Source organism: Perissodus microlepis, chromosome 20 (assembly GCF_051167445.1).
Source record: "Perissodus microlepis isolate ML-2025 ecotype Zambia chromosome 20, ASM5116744v1, whole genome shotgun sequence".
NCBI classification, from domain to species: Eukaryota; Metazoa; Chordata; class Actinopteri; order Cichliformes; family Cichlidae; genus Perissodus; species Perissodus microlepis.
The window spans coordinates 30671552-30689914 of record NC_140480.1 but is presented as its reverse complement, the minus strand read 5'-3'; the positions used below and the strand labels follow the sequence as shown (position 1 = coordinate 30689914).

The window sequence follows — 18363 nt, the reverse complement described above, 5'->3', positions numbered from 1 at the left end:
GCATCAACGTCTTTGCACCAATGTCACTGAGACGATCCTTGCTGATTAGATTAGACAAAATTGGAGTGACCCCTTGGGGAACATTTGTGGCACTCACAAACGAGACAGATATAAACACAAGAGACATAATTTAATGATTGAAACAAAAAGTCCATCAAAGCTATATTTAGAGAAGCGGCATCTGTAGCTATGAAGTTGTGATGGGTATGGAGGAACATACGCTGTGAGGCAATGACTGAGATTCAGACTCTTGAGCTTGAAAAGGAGGCAACTGGATTTCTTTACATGTTTGAAGACATTTTGAAGACATCTAAAAAGTTTCTTCAGTTCTAAAACAAGTGGCAGAGAGTCCCAGGTAATAAACCCTTAAAAGGTGTCCTGACCCTCTTGGATAAGAGGTTAAATGTGTTCAAAAACCTAGAGAAGGACAGTTGCCTTCTTTTTAGGCTCTCAAGACTGCCATGACCTGGATGACTGAGAGCCTACACAGACATTCATGCTTGGCAAACATGCAGCTCAAAGAATAAGCAAATGTTAAGAAGCATACACTGAATCCTGTTATCTGTGTTGTGCTGTAGTATCTGTAGGTGGCACGTTCTATAGGATTATCAGCTGAGAGATTATGTAACAAACTGTGAGCCTCAGATCAGAAAATGCCTGGGGACATAGGTCTGTAACTGAAAAACTTCAGGGCTTTCCTGTTTAGTTAGTGCTCACATGTCTACAGCAGTGCCTAGAGCTTTGAATTCAGCAGCAGAAGATCTGGTTCACTGCTTGCTCAGTAATAAAAGGCTAGAGTGCATAAGCTGACCCCAGGGTCTGATGATCTCATTCAGCTAACTTCATTTTAGGCTTTTGATAGTGTGCTAATAACTTGTTTTGGAGCAAGTTAGTCACAGAGATATAAAATCATTCATCAGTCTCCAGTTATACTCTAATAATTTAGTTAAGCTGTTATTGTTGCATTTTTTGGTTTTGTTTATTTTGTCTACTGAATGTCAAACAAGTCTGATGCATGTTTTATCCAGAAGCTTTTATCCAGGAGTCAATTTGAGGGGATGAGTTACAGGCATGCTTTTTCTCTGCCTTTAAATCCCTAATGAATCCTGGCAACGTGGGCTGCAGCTGGTCTGCAAAGTGCAGATTTCTCAGAAACGGGAGGCATATGCAGTGTGGAGCAGTGCCAACAGTTTTACAGTGTTGTTGAGGCACAGCAGGGCAAAAGCTGTTTGCAAAAAGATGTCAATCATCGCCCGAGTTGTTCTTATATATTTGTCACGCTCATTGTGAACATATATCAACTCAGTCGGGAAGTTGCTTGACACTTTGCTGCTAATTTAATATTTCCATCACCAGTGCTGCAGCAGACCTCCTGCAGAGAACCACTGCAGGGCATGCCCAGGTCAGCATGCAGGCCCAGAGACTGATTACTCAGCTCTCTGGAGCTCAGCCTCGTGCAGCTCCACCCTCCTTCAGCTTCTCCTCATCGTCAAGCACCCATCTGATTATCTCTGTTTTGTCAGCGATGCCTTCCCTGCATGTGGCTGGCTGTGACCCTGCAGAAAGATAAAAGCTCCCTCTGTTCTGCACTTTCAGTACTGAATCTCAGCAGCGGGTCATTATGCTGAACACCATCGCTCCCAGCCAAGTGCTGCGCTGTCAGACACGAGAATTAGGGCAGCAAAATGTAAAAGCGGGATCCCTCTGAGGTAGTAAAAGTTGTTGGAAGTGTTTTTTATGTGTTTTAAGGTGCAAACAGACTGTAGAGTTCATCTTGTTATTCTTTCAAACCCACGGTGTGCAGCATAGTTAGAATAAACTGGACTTACAGCCTGAAAATGTTATGAAAGTATTTTGTTTTAATAAAGCTTATGTTTGCAGGCCATTTTAGATGTTTACAGTAGCTATAAGGATAGACAATATAAAACATTTTTATATGATAACAGCCAGAAAAAATCCACTCTTAAATTCTGGTAACAAAATATTTGGCACATGTTGATAATCAGTCTTTAACAGGAAACAAAATCAACATGCCTCACGTGCTTCCCTGTCGCTGTGTGTGGAGGACCTGCCTGAGCTAAAGTCACTAAAAGAGAAAACTCTCCAAACAACTCTTTGGGTCACAAGTTATTTTGGAGTCTCTGGGCTCTTTTTTTAATCCTCCAGGTTGGTGTTTTTTTTGCCATCATTAACTTAGTGTTTTAAAAACAGGTGTGAAAGAGAAAAACTACATACTCACGGGATACAATCATAAGTGAGACTATTCCAGATGACCTTCATTTATGTTTATTCTGTGAACATAATTTATAAAACGGAGTCAATGTTTTATTCATTTTGACCTGACAGTAGTGACCGAGAGAATATAGTTACCAGGAACTGGAACCAAGGTCTTTTTGCAAGCAGAGTCCTGTATGCCTTTTAAAAGTATGTAGGCTTAAAGCATCTCCAAGTTGTCTTGGATGGAGAAGGTACCTCCATCTTTTATATTTTCTTAGCAACAAAGCCTTAATAAGCTGTTGGATGAAAACTTTATGAGAGTGAAATCCATCTTTTCTGCAACTGTCTGCAAGAAAGTCTATAATATTTTTCTTGTAACGGCAGGTAAGCAGAACAGATTGAGTCAGTAGGCGGATGATGTAACAAAGTTATGGAGTCTAACTACAGTGTTATTGTTTAATTTGTGTTTTTGTTGATCTGGAACGGGAATTTAATCTCATGTGGTTATACCAGGGGTGGGCAACTCCAGGGTTCGAGGGCCGGTGTCCTGCAGGTTTTAGATGTCACCCCGGGTCTACACACCTGAATCAAATGATTAGTCCATTACCAGGCGCCTGGAGAACTTCAAGACATGTTGAGGAGGTAATTTAGCCATTTAAATCAGCAGTGTTTGACCAAGGACACATCTAAAACCTGCAGGACACCGTCACTTGAGGCCCGGGGTTGCCTACCTTTGGGTTATACCATAGTCTAGTGTTTTCACTCAACATAAATTCTCAGAGTGTTGTTGATCTTGTTGTTCCCTTCACCTGAAGGATGAACTGGTTAGATTTTGGTAATCAAGGTCACTGTGACCTCACCTCCAGCCCTAACATCTGTACCATTTCTGAGAGCTCAGTATGTCAGGAACACTTTCAGGGATTTTCTTTACATTTGGCACAAACATGTACTTGGGTCACATTACCACAGTTGCACTGTAAAATAAAAGTGACTTTATTTGAATTGTCTTGACCTTGAGAAGCCGAAAGAATTTACACATTTCGTGCCTGACCAGTAAACAATTATCCAAGTGGAATTTTTGTTAAATAAAAGGAAGCTCAACACAGGTCAGTTTTTTTTCTGTGGTTTTTCTGATGTTCACCTGCACTGCCACTGGGTGACTGGATTAAGGGAAAGAATTTGGTGTACAGAGGCAAACATGTGTTTGTCCAAGTACTTATGGACCTGAGTGTATAAGCCTGAACAGATATGGATGTAAACTAATTCCTAAAGGAATTCATCCACAGGTCTATAATTTTAGTTTCAGATTGTTTCAGTATGTCAGGCTTTGTCAAACGTGACCGGTGGTGTATTATAGTCCTCCACCTGTTACCAGGTTACCATGTTGTGTGTCTGACAGCTGAATCTGGCACAACTGTGTTATTCTGGGTTTGTGTGGTTGCTTAGAGACCTTGGGGGTTTTGGACAGATTAAGAAAAAGTCCACAGAATAATGCTCTGCAGCATGTAATTATGATTCACTACATTTTGCCCAGTTTGTATTCCTGTAAAAATGTTTTCTCTTTTTCATGCTCTTGTCTTATTCACACAGACACAGTGGCTCAGCTGATCCCTGACGCAGACTCGCCTCTCTACGATCGTGTGCAGCAGTACCGTCAGCTACTGGATGGTCTGCCCATGGATGCGTACACACATGGCTGCATCCTTCATCCAGAGCTCACGACTGACTCTATGATCCCAAAGTACGCCACAGCAGAAATACGTAGTAAGTGAAGCCAGCTCACTGCACTGCGGAGGCACGAATGCTCGTATTTTAGCATCTTTGGGAATTACAAAACAGCTCGTGTTACTTAGAGAATGGTTTTTGGGTTGTTTTTTTTGCAAACATAGTGTTAGGTCAATAGAAGAAATAAAGGATCCCTATTAATCAAATGCATTTTTATTGTATTTCGAGATGTCTATAAACATTCCTATAGCTCTTGACAGTTAGATTGCCTCCCTGCTTTGTGAGTGCAGATTTGATTTTCTTGTGAATAACAAATTTATTCAGTGTTAGAAAAGTTCAGGTTCCTCCAATATTGAAGATGTAAGAAATAAGAACCATAGTTTCAAATTTTCAAGTAAGTTTTTTATTTTTATTTTTTGTTTTCACATCAGTTTTGATTCAGTTAATTTTAACAGATTAAGTAAATACCTTTACAAGACAGTTGATAGCTAGATCAGCTGTTTTCATCTGTGTTACGTCAGCTGACCTTCTGCTGCTTCTGTAGCCTCTTCTTTAAAGGACACACGAGAAACATACATCACAAAGACTGACCTGCGTTTAATTCAGAACTATAGAAGAGGTAAATCTCAAGCTACATCCTGAAAGTTCACAAAGAGATTTAAAATAAACGAACAAAAACAAACAGGAAAGAAGTGCAGATTTAATGAAATGTGCAAAAATAAATGGAAATATAGGATGTTGTTTAAGGTAAAAAACAACTCTATAACCGGAAAGTCAAAACCATCTTTATCTTCATTACGCTCTGACCTCTCTGAGGCAAGCTTTTGTGTAATGTCTTGAAGTAATCGTCAGGAACAGTTCTTCAGGCTTCCCGAAGGAGATTCAAGTTTTTCTTAGGAGCTTCCTTTTCTTCCAATATCTGTCAAGATGATCCCATTACTTCAGTAACTTTAATCTGAAAAGAAAACATTTATCAAATTTGACTAAAGGACAGACGCAGCTCTCTGTCCATTCAGGTCAGTTATGTGAAAAAGCCAAAATAGCTTTAACCGACCAAACCTTTGTTCCCCAAAAAAGGTACAATATGACTACTGTCTGACCTCCTCACAAAAAACTGAGCAAGACTTCAGGGTCTTTCCAGAAACAGGATGATTTGCAAATTTTAGCAACTGAATCCACTCGAGTGTGTGTAGCACAAAGGCACGCAGTGTCCATAGAATCACAGTGACTCAGTGACTTAAACTGAGTCAGTGACTGACTCAGTTTAATTTAATGTGACAGACGGCTCTGCTCCATTTCACAATGCATGTTCACACACGTTTAATATCTGAATAGATGCATGTGGGTCTGCAGGTGTGTGTGTCTGTGTGTGTGGTGAGTTAATGATATATTTTTGTCCCTTTTGTTATTTCTCAATATTGCATTTATCAATTAATACAGAGTGAAAAAGGTCAAATTATAAAAAAGGGCTCCACAATAAAAGCAAAAATGCTTCCTTCTAGAGTTTGCATAGTCATTCATAAATTATATTTTGAAAAATGTATATTTAATAGACAATAGTGTAGAATTGTGTTAACCCTATTGAAAGATAAGCCATCTACATTTAGACAGTATCCTGAAACAAATGCAAAATGTGTTAAACAAATACAGGAAAATGTGTATATTTAAGCTCCCTGGCTACTAAATTAGGTACATTGTGTTAGTACTGGGTTAGAACGCATTTTGCTTTAAGTGGTAAGCATTCAACAAGGTGCTAGAAACATTCTCTCATCCCAACCAGCAGATGGCCCCGCCCCTCCCTGAGCCTGGTTCTGTCGAAGGTTTCTTCCTGTAAGAGGGGAGTTTTTCCTTCCCACTGTCACCAAAGTGCTTGCTCGTAGGGGATCATATGATTGTTCCTAAAACAAATGCAAATTCATGATGTGAGTCCCCTGCTCCGTCACATCTCAAAGGTGCTCCATTGGACTGAGATCTGCTCACTCTGGAATACAGTTACACTTATTATGAACTCATGAACTTACCTTAATATGCATGAAACCACTGCACTATGTATATACTCTGGTTATGAATGGATGGATATGGTCAGCAACAATACTCAGAAAGGCTTGGTATTTAAATTTGGTACTAAAGAGCCCACAGTATACCAAGAAAATAACACCCACATCATTACACCACCAGCAACCTGAACTGTTAATACAAGGCAAGATGGATCAGTGTTTTCACGTTTACACCAAATTTTTACCCTATTGTCCAAATCTTGCAGCAGAAAACAAAACACATAAGTCCAGGAAACATTTTGCCAGTCCAATTCTGGTGAGGCCATGTGAATTGTATCCTCAAATTCTTGTTCTTGGCTCACATGAGCAGGGCCAGGTGTGGTCTTCTTCTGCTGCTGCCCATCTGCTTCAAGGTTTGATACATTCTGTGTTCAGAGGTGGTCTTATGCATACCGTGGTGTTAACAAGTGGTTATTTGAGTTTCTTTTGCCTTCCTATCAGCTCAAAGTAGTCTTCGTAAACACCGGAGATGGTTGCGTGGGAATATTTAGGTAGATCATTGGCACAACCATGCTATGTTCAAAGTCACTTAAAACACCTTTTGTCCCTATTCTGATGCTCAGTTTGAACTTCAGCGGTGGTTTTGATGAGGAGTTAAACAGGGGTACCCACTGAAGTGTATACTGGGCCCTCATTGGTGAAAAAAGTGTCCCATGTTTGTCCCTAGTGCTCATCCCTGAGGTAAAGAAAGTTTTCTTGTGGATTGACAGGATGAAAGGTAGATGCTATTTTGGTTTTGTCATCTTTTCTTGACTACTTTCTTCTTTTAAAGATATAAAAACTTTTCAGTGCTTTTAACTCGCTATATTGAACACTGTCACACACTCAGCGTGACTCAGCTTCAGCTCTGGTACCAAAGAGACTCCTTCGACGAAAACCACATGCATTTTGAATGCAAAGCAATTCATCTTCCTCACAGCATTTTCCACATCATTGGTAAAACAAATCCCAGGTTTTTATGTGCACAGCGTGATTAGCATACTGTGTAATTTGATGCTACTCAATACCAAAAACCCTTAACACAGCACTTTGTAGTGATGCCAGGTTTTTAACGGCAGATATTAGACCTCCCAGCCTGAACTGTGGTGCTCTTCACATCAGGTAATGGCCTTGTCATGTAAATCAGAGCAACAGGCTGGATGAGATATAAAAGAAAGTCTGCAGGAGAATTAATTATCCAGTGAAATCCTGACCAGTGTGTGATGGACCTGCAAAATCAATTTTATGGAGCATTTCATTGAACGCATCGGTGTTCTCTGTGCGGTAAACTTTGGTTTGGATGATTATGATTCAGACTGAAGGGACAGTTCAGACACAAACAGTTTTATCTTTCTGGGTTCATCTTGTCGTCATCATCATTCCAGCAGACTCATGGAAAATATGCAAAAAATAGGCCGCGTCACAGGTTTGCAGCTAAAGTAAAGACTGACAAAATATAAGAAGACTAAAAGATTCTGCATCCTGGCCAAGTTCTTCATCTTTATTATTAACAATTCCCCAAAAAACACCAAACTCAGTAATGTGTCAGTCTGTCTTACGAATTTTTTCCATCTTCCCTGCCCCATTTGTGGGACTTAGCCCCAAACTAGTTGCTTAACTCAGAAGAAGTAAAACTTCAAAGGTTTGACTTTTATTTTGTAAAAACAGAATCTCAGAGCACAGTTGTGCACTGTTTTTGGCAAATGTTACACTAAATGTCATTACTAACTACACTTGTTAGTATTGTATGTGGATTTGGCTAAAAATATAAACTTCAGTGTCCAAGTACATAATACAATCACCGTGTTATTGCAGGGACTTTACCTTGCAATATCAAGTACATTGAAGCAACTGTTGTGACTTGTGCTACATAAATAAAATTGAATTGAATTAATGGTGCCTGCGGTCAACTACACCTGCCTCTGCGCAGTTTGTTCTGTTAGTTTACCAAACTGCCTTAATTAGGTCACAAAATGCATAAAAATGCTTTTGTAAATAAAGGTTTATGTCTGGGATGCCTTAAAAACGTGTTTTAGCTGCATGTTTTTTTTATTATTCAAGTGATCTTTATGTTGGAAATCATAAAACTAGATGAGTAGAGCTAAATCAAGTAGATTATACACTAAGACAAAACATCAATCTTTTACTTTGACTCAACATTAGTTACCCAGATGGCAAAAAGAAGGGTAACAAAAAAAACAACACAGATGAGTGGATTCATGCCATTCAGACCAGAGAAACAAAATGAAAGCAGCTTCTATTAAAAGTGTAGTACAGTAAAAGCCATACTGGACTGTGCTAGATAACAAAAACAAATTTAATCCTGGGCTCGCCTGTCTTCGTGTCCACAGAACAAAAAAAAAATAAAAATAGTATCTCTAACAAAAGAAGTTATGTGAATGTGAGCAGATATTATCTGCCTGCCTGACTGTTAATGTTGTAATATCATACCTGGATAGAAAAACACACAGTGGAAAACTATCAGTCATGTTCTGGCCTCCTCAGAGTCCAGACCTCAACATTATTTAAGCAGTTTGGGCTCATCTTGACAGAGAATAGAATAAAAGGCACCCAAAATCCATATAAGTCTTTTGTGAACATGATTCTACCAAATACTGGGGTTTGGTTCAATTGTGCAAACTATGTTTTAGCCTTATATACTGTGTTATATTTACCCAATGAAAGAAATGAGAGGTGGCTCAAGTGTTTTGCACAGTGCTGTACGTTAGCAATATAAAAAATTATAGTGCACCACGGACACATCTTATGTCCTTGATGACGTAAATAAAAACAATATGTGTAACAGCTGATGACACAAGCTTCTTCCTCTGCCCTCGGGAGACTGAATGGAGCTCAGATGGGAATAAGCTTTGTATTGTCAGACATCCCCTTGGAGATTAAACACACTGGACTCTGGAGTATTTGCTTTTAGTAAAATATGCCAGGCAGACAGCACAGTGTCTAAATATTATTCAAAGTGTTTTTTCCCCCTTCCTGAACAACAGAGGACACAGTTTATGTGAATGCATGCACTGTGTTTGTGTGTAACTTCAGGACATCTGGCCAACGCTGCGACAGAGCTGATGAAGCTGGACCACGAGGAGCCTCAGCTGACAGAACCGTACCTCTCCAAACAGAAGAAGCTAATGGTGAACCCGTGTTTTCATTAACGTTAACATTTAACTTTTAAGTGTCCTTCACAACTACAGATTTCATTAATATACACATCAGAAGTGAAGACTTAAGATGATTTTCAGGGTGTGATTCATATACTGCAATTCATAGGAGTTCATTTGCATAAGTTTCAGGGCCTTTAATCCATTAAATGATGCATTAAAATTAAATAAATTTCTCACTTATTGTAAGAATTAATAGCTTAGTGTTTTGTACATTTTTAAATTGTTGTTATCCCTTCAAGAAATTATAGTGCACATAGAAAATCCATTAAATCCTCTAAATGTGTAATACATTTAAACTTATTTAGGGCAGCCGCCTGAATTAGCATCTTAAACTGATGTATTAATATCCTTCATAGGTACAAACTAAAGGTTATCACACAGGAAACATCCTGTAAGATTAGCTTCATCGAGTGAAACCCTTAAAATTTTAAATCCTGAATAAAAATATACTTATTTTGAATTACATATATTTGAGACCCCTGAATGGGAATGTAACAAGTATGATTTTTATGTATTTAATGCTTTTTTGGGGGACAAACAGTTTAAGTCTCTATTAAACTGACAGGTATTGCTTCACCTTCGAAACCATCTTGTATCTGGTGGTTATAATTCATTTATGATCAGAGAAGAAATCCTGACTTTTCCTTCAGTGCCGTCAGTTTTCCTATTTGTGCTACTGCATGTGACATATAGTTAAAGTGCTTTGAATGGTTTTTAAGACTAATGCTATGTAAATACAAGTACACTGCAATTAATTTAGATTATTATGACAGTTTTAAACACATTCCACGCCTCCCATAGAATAATTCATATTAAGGTTATTTGTATTTTTTGTAAGCAATAAAAAGCAGTTTAGTTTGGCTTTAGCATTTAACTAGATACATATTTATGGCTGCAATAATGTTCTGAGAGGTTTTTTTTTTTCTGTAAGTTTTTTCTTTTTTTCCAAAAAATGTTTTTAAAGGTTGGATAAATCTCTACAAAGTATTCCAAAAATGTTTAGTAACAATGTTGCTTTTGATGTTGTTTTTGAAGTGAGTGGAGCTTTCCCTGTTTAACTTTGGTTGAGGCAGATTGTCAGACTGGTCACGGAGCTAACAGAGTAGGACAACCACACACTGTCACATCCACACCTATTGCCATTTTAAAGCCACCAGTTAACGTGATTTGCACTGAACTGTGGGAGAAAGCCACAGTACTCGAATGGAACCTGTGCAGGTACAGCGAGAACATTCAAACTCCACACAGAACGGCTCCAGCTGATCAGCATATATAAAAACCAGGAAAGTTCTTGCTTTGCTAGCACTAGCTGTTTCTCACTGCATGTCAAAATATAAAATTTAAAATGTATGTTTTCAGCATTTTAGGCTAAATGTTAAAATGACACATTTTATTTCCTGAAAATATGTGAAACACTTTTAATGTAGTCTCCAAATTTGATATTTTTCCTTGTGGCATTAGAAATCATGTCACTGCAATGTGTCAATCTATCATAAAACCTGATTTAAATGACATAGTTTATAAATGTTATTCAGTAACATCCGTGACACAGTCTCATAATTTTTCATTCAGAATACATTTTGTTCATAAATTGCATTCGAGGAACATTTTAACACCCCCCCCCCCCCCCACCCCCCCGTCATCTCAGACACCAGTGATGTCCTCAAATCAGAACAATGCAGAATACTGTTTTTTTTTTTTATTGTCATAAATATGTATAAGGACATTTTATAACTTGCAACTTAACACCATTCTTAAAACATTGTTACGATTTGAAATAGTGCTTCAAATGAATGTTTTCTTAAAGACAGAATTACAAAGTTTATGTAAGGTTTGTTATTTTTGTGGGAATGTTCCCTGCTAGCTAAAATTTCAGTGTTATCAAAACTACAAAAAAGTAATTACTGCTGCTTTAACAATTACACCATCTGCAGTTAAAACTGTTTAAATTGAGTCCTGCTAAATATGAAGCTACGCTTGCCTGAAAGGGGGCTGGGAAAGGTTCGATTTATGTCAACTTATAACAATATATCACTTGAATTTAACATTAAAACATCAGTTTAATGCGTGCTACTTTTTTACTTGTTTAATTGACAGGCAAAAATCTTGGACCATGATAATGTGAACTACCTGAAGAAAATTCTGGGGGAGTTAGCCATGGTTTTAGATCAAGTGGAAGCTGAACTGGAGAAAAGAAAACTAGAGTATCAAGGTATGTCCAAATGATGAATATCAAAGCACAACCCAGACGTTTTCTATAGTGATGTTATCGCATTCTTTGCTTCGCAGGCCAAAAGTGTGAGTTGTGGCTTTGTGGACCTGAATTTACACTAGCTGACATCTGCCTCGGAGCCTTGTTGCACAGGCTCAAGTTCTTGGGACTTTCTAAGAAATACTGGGAGGACGGCAGCCGGCCCAACCTGCAGTCCTTTTTTGTGCGTGTGCAAAAACGCTACGCTTTTCGAAAGGTCTTGGGTGACATCCACACGACCCTCCTGTCGGCAGTCCTACCCAACGCCTTCCGGATGGTAAAAAAGAAGCCGCCGTCCTTCTTCGGGGCCTCTTTTCTCATGGGTTCACTGGGCGGGATGGGCTACTTTGCCTACTGGTATTTAAAAAAGAAATACATGTAGTGAATGCCCACTTGTTGTGTTATATGTCTGTGTATTTGTGTGATGTTTAAACTTTTCTGTAATGTTTTATGACTGCAGGAAAACATAATGAATCTATATAGAGAACACTATTACTTACCTGGGTGAACAAAGAAATATTAAAACATTCCATAATAAGAAATTCTTAACAGCACATTTTCTGGTAATCAAGGCCTTCGTTAAAGTTTAATTACTGGAAACTTGCAGCTCTTGTGCATGCAAGTCCTCATTTAACTTTTGTTGAAGGCATGCATCAGGTCCACCTACACTGAAATCTTAAAGTGAAAAAAAACCCAGATAAAACTTTAAACACAACAACAACAGGGGTTAACTGACCTTCGCATGCCACTATTATAGTCACTACTCATACCTGCTCCTCACTCCTCCATCTACCTGAGGTATAACCAGTAAAACCACAGGGACATGTACACGACGATTACTTTCTGAAAAGTGCTGTGCTGCCAGAAACTGCCACATGTAATGATGAAAGGATGGAGGCAAACTTTAAAGGTATGCTTTGACATTTTGGGAAATGTGCTTATTGGCTTTATTGATGAGGCGTGGATGAGAAGCTCGATACTACTCTTTGTGTAGGTGTTAAATATGAAGCTACAGGCCAAGAGGGTGATTAGCTTAGTTTAAACACTGAAAACAAGCGAAACAGCCGCTCTGTCACAGAAATGTGAATACCAGCACCAGCTAGGTATAGAACGTGATTTTCACTTAAACAGCATGAAACAGAAGCCAACACCAGTAAATGCCTTTGTCTCATTTAAATATGAAAAACATAATTATGCTTCACTGTTAACATACTAGGTCTAATCAAATTATCACACTCAGCTTGTGATAATTCAGTGAAATTGTCACACTCCACGTGTAATTTGATTAAACACAAACACATTAGCTATATTTTGCAATATGCCCGGCGTGAGGACAGTAGAATCTGATATATTAAAACTAAGCAGATAATTAGGATAATAATGGAAGGCGCAGTTCAGTCAATATTGTGCTTAAGTGGTGCAAATCACTTAACACATTTCTAATGAATTAAACTGCCACTCCACTTTGGGTGGCATGACATTGCGGTGTGGTGGTTTGCACTGTTGACTGGGAGCACTCACTGTGTGCTGGGTTTTTCTTTCAGCAGCTCCATAGATGTTCACGTTGGGTTAATTTTTGCTTCTAAATTGGCCATAGGTGTGGATGTGAGTGAGACAAAGTGCTGTTTGAAAATGTGAATGTTTGGTTTGTAGTGGAAATGCTTTGAGTGGTCCAGTCAGACTGTGTCGGTTCCACTTTACCTGGTTGTTAACCCTATTTTTTAATCTAAAGTAGAGTATCAAACATACATAAAGTGTGTCACATTACAAGATATGAATATCTTCCAGTGTCACAACGAATCACGAAGGGGAAAGGTTAAAAAAGAAAGTTTAAAAACAAGAGCAGAAGAAGAAATCTGCTTTTGTCTATTTATGTTTCTTTTGGGGGACTAAACCTTGCTCCTGATGGAAGCATGTTAGGGAAACTAAAGGTGCAAAAAAGTGTGTGGGTCTTTGAAAAGACCGTCATTTCATGCAAATGTTTCCAGTCTTAATGCTGAGCTAAGCAGCTGTAGCTTCATGATCATGCACACAATAAAAGCAGTACCCATCTTCTCATCTAACCCTCAGAAATAAAGTGGAAAAATCTCCCAAACTATAAAAGTGCTCCTTTAACTTATTGTACACCCAATATGTAATAACACACAGAGACATGCACACGTGTGTCCAGAGTCAGTTTATTTAGAGCACCACAGATCACACAGCACACAGTGGTCCACTGTCACTATCTTGTCGCTGAGCAGAGGAAAATCTGGGTGTTTGAAAAGTTACACTTGGCTCTACTGATAGCAAAATAATAAATTCTGCATCTATGGCACAATAGTGATGACTTAGGGTTAGGATGTATGTTTCATTGCATGGGTTACTTTCGTATTGTGTACACTGAGGGGTTTTTTTGTGGCCCAGAGGCAGAATTTATGACATGACTAAGCCACAGATTTCTAAATATTCAGTTGGTAACTGTAACTTTTGAATCACCTGCACTGCACCGCGTCTGAGACGGTCCCTCAGCAATACTGAGCAAGAAAAAACGCACTGGAATTCACTGCTGTTTGTTTGTCTCTGCTGACTTCCTCCTGACAGATGCAAGATTGTTTTTAACAGATAGATATTTTTAATTACACACGGTCGCTTTTATTTTACCATGCTTAATTTTTAATGAGCTTAAAGGTTAAACAACGGGAACGAGGGAAGGAAAAAGCTGACTCATCTGAAGGCTTAAGGAGCATGATGGTGAGAAACAGAGAGCCTTCCCAGCTGTCTCGTTGTTTCTTAATGCAGTTTATTTTTCTTACTCCACATTAAGTTAACCCTTGACGGGAACCACTTTGTGTTTCTTTACCAGATGTCCGTGTTTTTTTTTTTTTTAAAAACCATGTTATCATGTGCGCTCTTTGGGTTTAACTCATTGTTGTGAGGTGCTGGCTGGAGTTGTAAGCTGCTTTTGCTTTTTCTTGGCTGGTTATTACCGACATTCTTGCAGTAAGAACTCACAGTGCAGCGACTCTTTCTCTCATTATAACTGCTGCTCAAGATATTAATAAATAACAGAGGTCATGGAGAGTTTTCTACTGTCACACAAACTCACCTCTGCAGGTGGTGATTAGCATCTAACTGCAACAGAAAAGGCTGAACCAAAGACAATGATCAGTACTCCTTTAATAGAAGTTTGTTGCTGTTTCATGTCTTGTAGCAGAATCTGTTTTTTATTAAGAAAACCAAAGTGTACCCAGTTTAATTTTTGATATGGAGAGTGCAGGGCGGCCAGTGAGATCAATAAATCCTTTTTGTCTGAAAAGAAGACATTTGAGATACACATTAAAGTACTTGATTTCAAGATGTTCAGAAGGGAGGTAAATGAGATTTCCAAAGTTTGAAAGCAAGCAAAAGAGGAGATATGTGTCCAGTTACAAATAAATCACATAATTAGCTTAACTGTGTTCTCATTCATGTTGAGATTTTCATGCTAAAACGGTTCAATAATTGACACTGTGGGCGAAAATGCCAAGAAACGTCATAACCAGCCAGTCACTGTAAACGCTTGGTACATTTTGATTATTGCAAGCACAGCTGTTACGATTCCGCTGCTTCCTCTGACTGAATCGCACTACCCGAGGGGTCGGATCTGTACTTCTTGGATCCAACAAAGATTTCAAGTCGAAAGAATCCCAGTTGTGATTTGTGGCCATTATATTTCACAATAGTATTTTTTTATTTTTTACTTTTTATTTTTTATATTTCTATATATGCATTTATTTATGGTGCTTTTTATGATGTTTGTTCATAAGCCTTAATTTATTCAGTTGCCATCAATGACCAATAAATAATGAAAATAATTAATGGAACTTTTTTTTGTTGGTTTATTTGGACAAAAACTCAGAGCTTCCTGCACGGAGGAGAAAGTCAATTTTTTATATTTGATACATAAATCCCAACAGTAGAAAACTGAAACATTCTTCTGTGATTTACATATTTGTAAGCGAACTTTAACAAAATATGACTGGTGTCATTCTATACTTTTCCTCATAGCTCAAAAAAGTCACTCTTTTTACACAAATTTTCTGGCTCCTACTTCTTGTATAAATCAAAAATATAAAAGTTCAGCTTTTAAAGTGAAATTTATGCTGTGGTTTTTACCAGAGATGTACTAGTGAGTGTTTAAGGAAGCAAGATTGTGTAAGTGGGAATTCTGATTTATTCATATAAGGCCAAATCACACAGATCAAGGTGCTTCATAGTGTGAGCTAAGGACCATCAGATGATCCCCTACAAGCACTTAGTGACAATGAGGAGGAAGAACTCCCTTTTAAAAAGGAAGAGAGGGCTAACCTAGGCCGGTTGGGGTTTGAGGGTTAAGTAGGGCAAGACAGGGAGAATACAGAGAGATCACGACCAGCAAGCAGGTCCAAACACAAACTACAGAAGTTAATGACATGCAGCAGTGACCAATAAATACGTGTAAAGTGGAGAGTACTAGCAGCATAAGTAAGGGATGATTCAGGGTCACCCAACTCTAACTATAAACTTTATGGAAAAGGAAAATCTGAAGCTGAATCCTAAAAAGCAATTCAGCACCAGTAAACTACACTGTTCAGCATTTTTAATAGCTTCTGTTCAGAAACTTATGGCACAGAGGAATATTAATCTTGTCTGATTTGTCTTTTAAAGACCAGTTAAAATAAAAATTGATAGTGTTTCAAAAGCTGATGGCAACATAAGCATAAAGCTGCTTTTCTCCATGTTTTTAAACTATATCTTTGCTGTAGGGAAAAAATAGTTTCCTTTAAACAGTTTAGGCATTTTTTTTTCATGAAATAATTAACAGGAAAAAAACCTCTTTATATCAATTAATGATGAAAATAAATGTTAGTTAAAGCTCAATACTGAATATTTCCAACCTTAATAATATTTCTTAATTAAATATATTAAAACTCTTATTCCTAACCACATTCTACATCCCTGAACAAACTTAAACTACACATAATGTTGACACACAGTTACTTTGACCCCAAATCATTCACAATCAAAAAAACAGATTTAAAATATTACACGTAGGATGAAATGCAGCTTCAATGGGTTACAATGACTTGTTCAAAGCTTTCTAAATAAATAACAATGAACATTTACTGTACATTGGTTTGCAAAAAACACACATCATCAGTGCTATACAACTGGAGCTGTAAACATTCTCAACTGTTCCCATACATATCTAAAAACTGCAAATACTCAGTTAGGATTAACTCACTATAAGTCAGGCAAATAATAGCGAACCTTGAGGCTGAAGGTGAGAGGACTGAAGCTGGGCAGCAGAGCAGCTCTGTGCTTTTATCTCAGATTACAAGTCATTTTGGGATCAGCAGCTGCCAAACAGATGAAGAATTACAAGTAAGTCATTGTGTACAAGGTGGCCAGCCTGTGAAAAGGGGAATTACTTAAAATAGCTTCAAGTAGAGTTGCTGGCTTGGACCTGGATGCAGATAGCGTCAAATGTATTGTGTTATTTTGAGGATGATTTTACTTGTGTTCAGCTTAGGCATGCGGCTTCTGTTCTTTTGGGTGGCGCTGAGGGGGAAGTCCTGGTGACATTGGCTTTACATACCAAACCCGATATGTTAAATACCACCCCAGCAGGGCGCATATGGTTCCTAACAACTTGTGAGATGGGTCATGGAAATAAACACAGGTGCACGTGAACATCCACACCCAAATGATCATGATAAGATTCAAGGCTATATACAGCAGGCTCAAGACCTTCCTGGGAAGTCCAGACAAGCTGGTGGTATTGAGAGAGCTCATCGGGGCAATTTCCTCCATGATGAAGAGGGTGGAGTACGCCAAAATGAAGGAGTGTCCTGAGATGTCATAGCCAACCCAGTGGAATCCAGCCCGCCTGCAGACAGCTTTCGATGTGAACTCCTTGTAATCAACCTTTACCAAGCTGTTTTCGTAACAAGAACCAGTCACATCCTCGATGTAGAAGAAGGTCTCTGTGCAGACGTACCAGACAGCTGTTGCCACCACCAGAGAAAGCAGCCGCCGGGCGAGAAAGGAGACACTCCTGTTGAAGGAGGCATTGGAGAGGAGGAGGAAGGGGGTTAGCAGCAGCAGCGTCCAGCCCCAGGACACTTTAACAAAATACCTGCAAGACAAACAGAGCAGTCTGATGAAACAATTTACCACTTCAAGATAAAGTTAATGTTAATCTCATGTACACAGAATGTATACTTCATACTCCTGGGCCAATACAGAATGTTTATGCATAAACATTCTGCATACTCCAGGTTTTTACCTCCGTTTCTAACCATCTGTAACACCAGCACATATACTGGTACATATCTACAGTTTTCTTTTTAGAATAGAATATAATAGCTTTTTATTGTCATTGTACATGTACAACGAAATTGTGGATGCTCCACACTAGCTGTGCATGGAACAAAAATATAAATAGTAGGACATAAATAATAACAATTGCCAGTTTCTGCTCCTACAAAATCCAGGTAAGCCAAGCAGTTTTTGTTTGTTTTGAGTTGTGTTCAACAAATAGGACTTCATTAGCCCGACAGTTGAACAGTTCACCCTTGACCTAGATCTCTCCAGTCTTGCCAAATTCATTAAAACATTAAAAAAGAAAATTATAAAGGTGCTTTTAAGTCACCTTAAAGTGAACGCCAGGTGTGCCCACGAGCTTGAATGAATCGGTTGTGTTAGCTAATCAATCGCGTCGTCATACTTACACGTTCAGGGCGTTTTTGCTGCTGCTGAAATACGTCTGCGGAACGAACTCCAGCTCTTTCAGGACGGACCCCACGACCGAGATGAGCAAAAAACTCCAGGGGAACTTCTGTCGGACGGCCGGTATCCTCCACAGTACCACCAACTTATCCACAATGACATCCAACGACGCCATGTTGACGCTACTGACCGTTGCTCTACACCGGCGGGGAGGGGTACGTTG

The 18363-nt window shown here is 38.7% G+C and overlaps 2 protein-coding genes across 2 annotated transcripts in view; one reads left to right on the top strand and one right to left on the bottom strand.

Annotated features, from left to right (window-relative positions):
• Positions 1-15248, top strand: part of gdap1l1 (ganglioside induced differentiation associated protein 1-like 1) — a 26638-nt gene extending 11390 nt beyond the window's left edge. Inside the window, exons 3-6 of the mRNA XM_084916889.1 lie at positions 3808-3981; positions 9033-9127; positions 11255-11369; positions 11447-15248. Of these exons, the coding sequence (XP_084773015.1) occupies positions 3808-3981; positions 9033-9127; positions 11255-11369; positions 11447-11790 (728 nt within the window). The 3' untranslated portion in view covers positions 11791-15248. The remainder of the gene's footprint in view (positions 1-3807; positions 3982-9032; positions 9128-11254; positions 11370-11446) is intronic.
• fitm2 (fat storage inducing transmembrane protein 2) lies at positions 14551-18363 on the bottom strand. The gene is made up of 2 exons (XM_084916890.1): positions 18143-18363; positions 14551-17547 (listed from the first exon to the last, which is right to left on the bottom strand). Exons 1-2 carry the CDS (start codon positions 18313-18315, stop codon positions 16938-16940), a joined length of 783 nt encoding a protein of 260 aa, XP_084773016.1. The 5' UTR covers positions 18316-18363; the 3' UTR covers positions 14551-16937.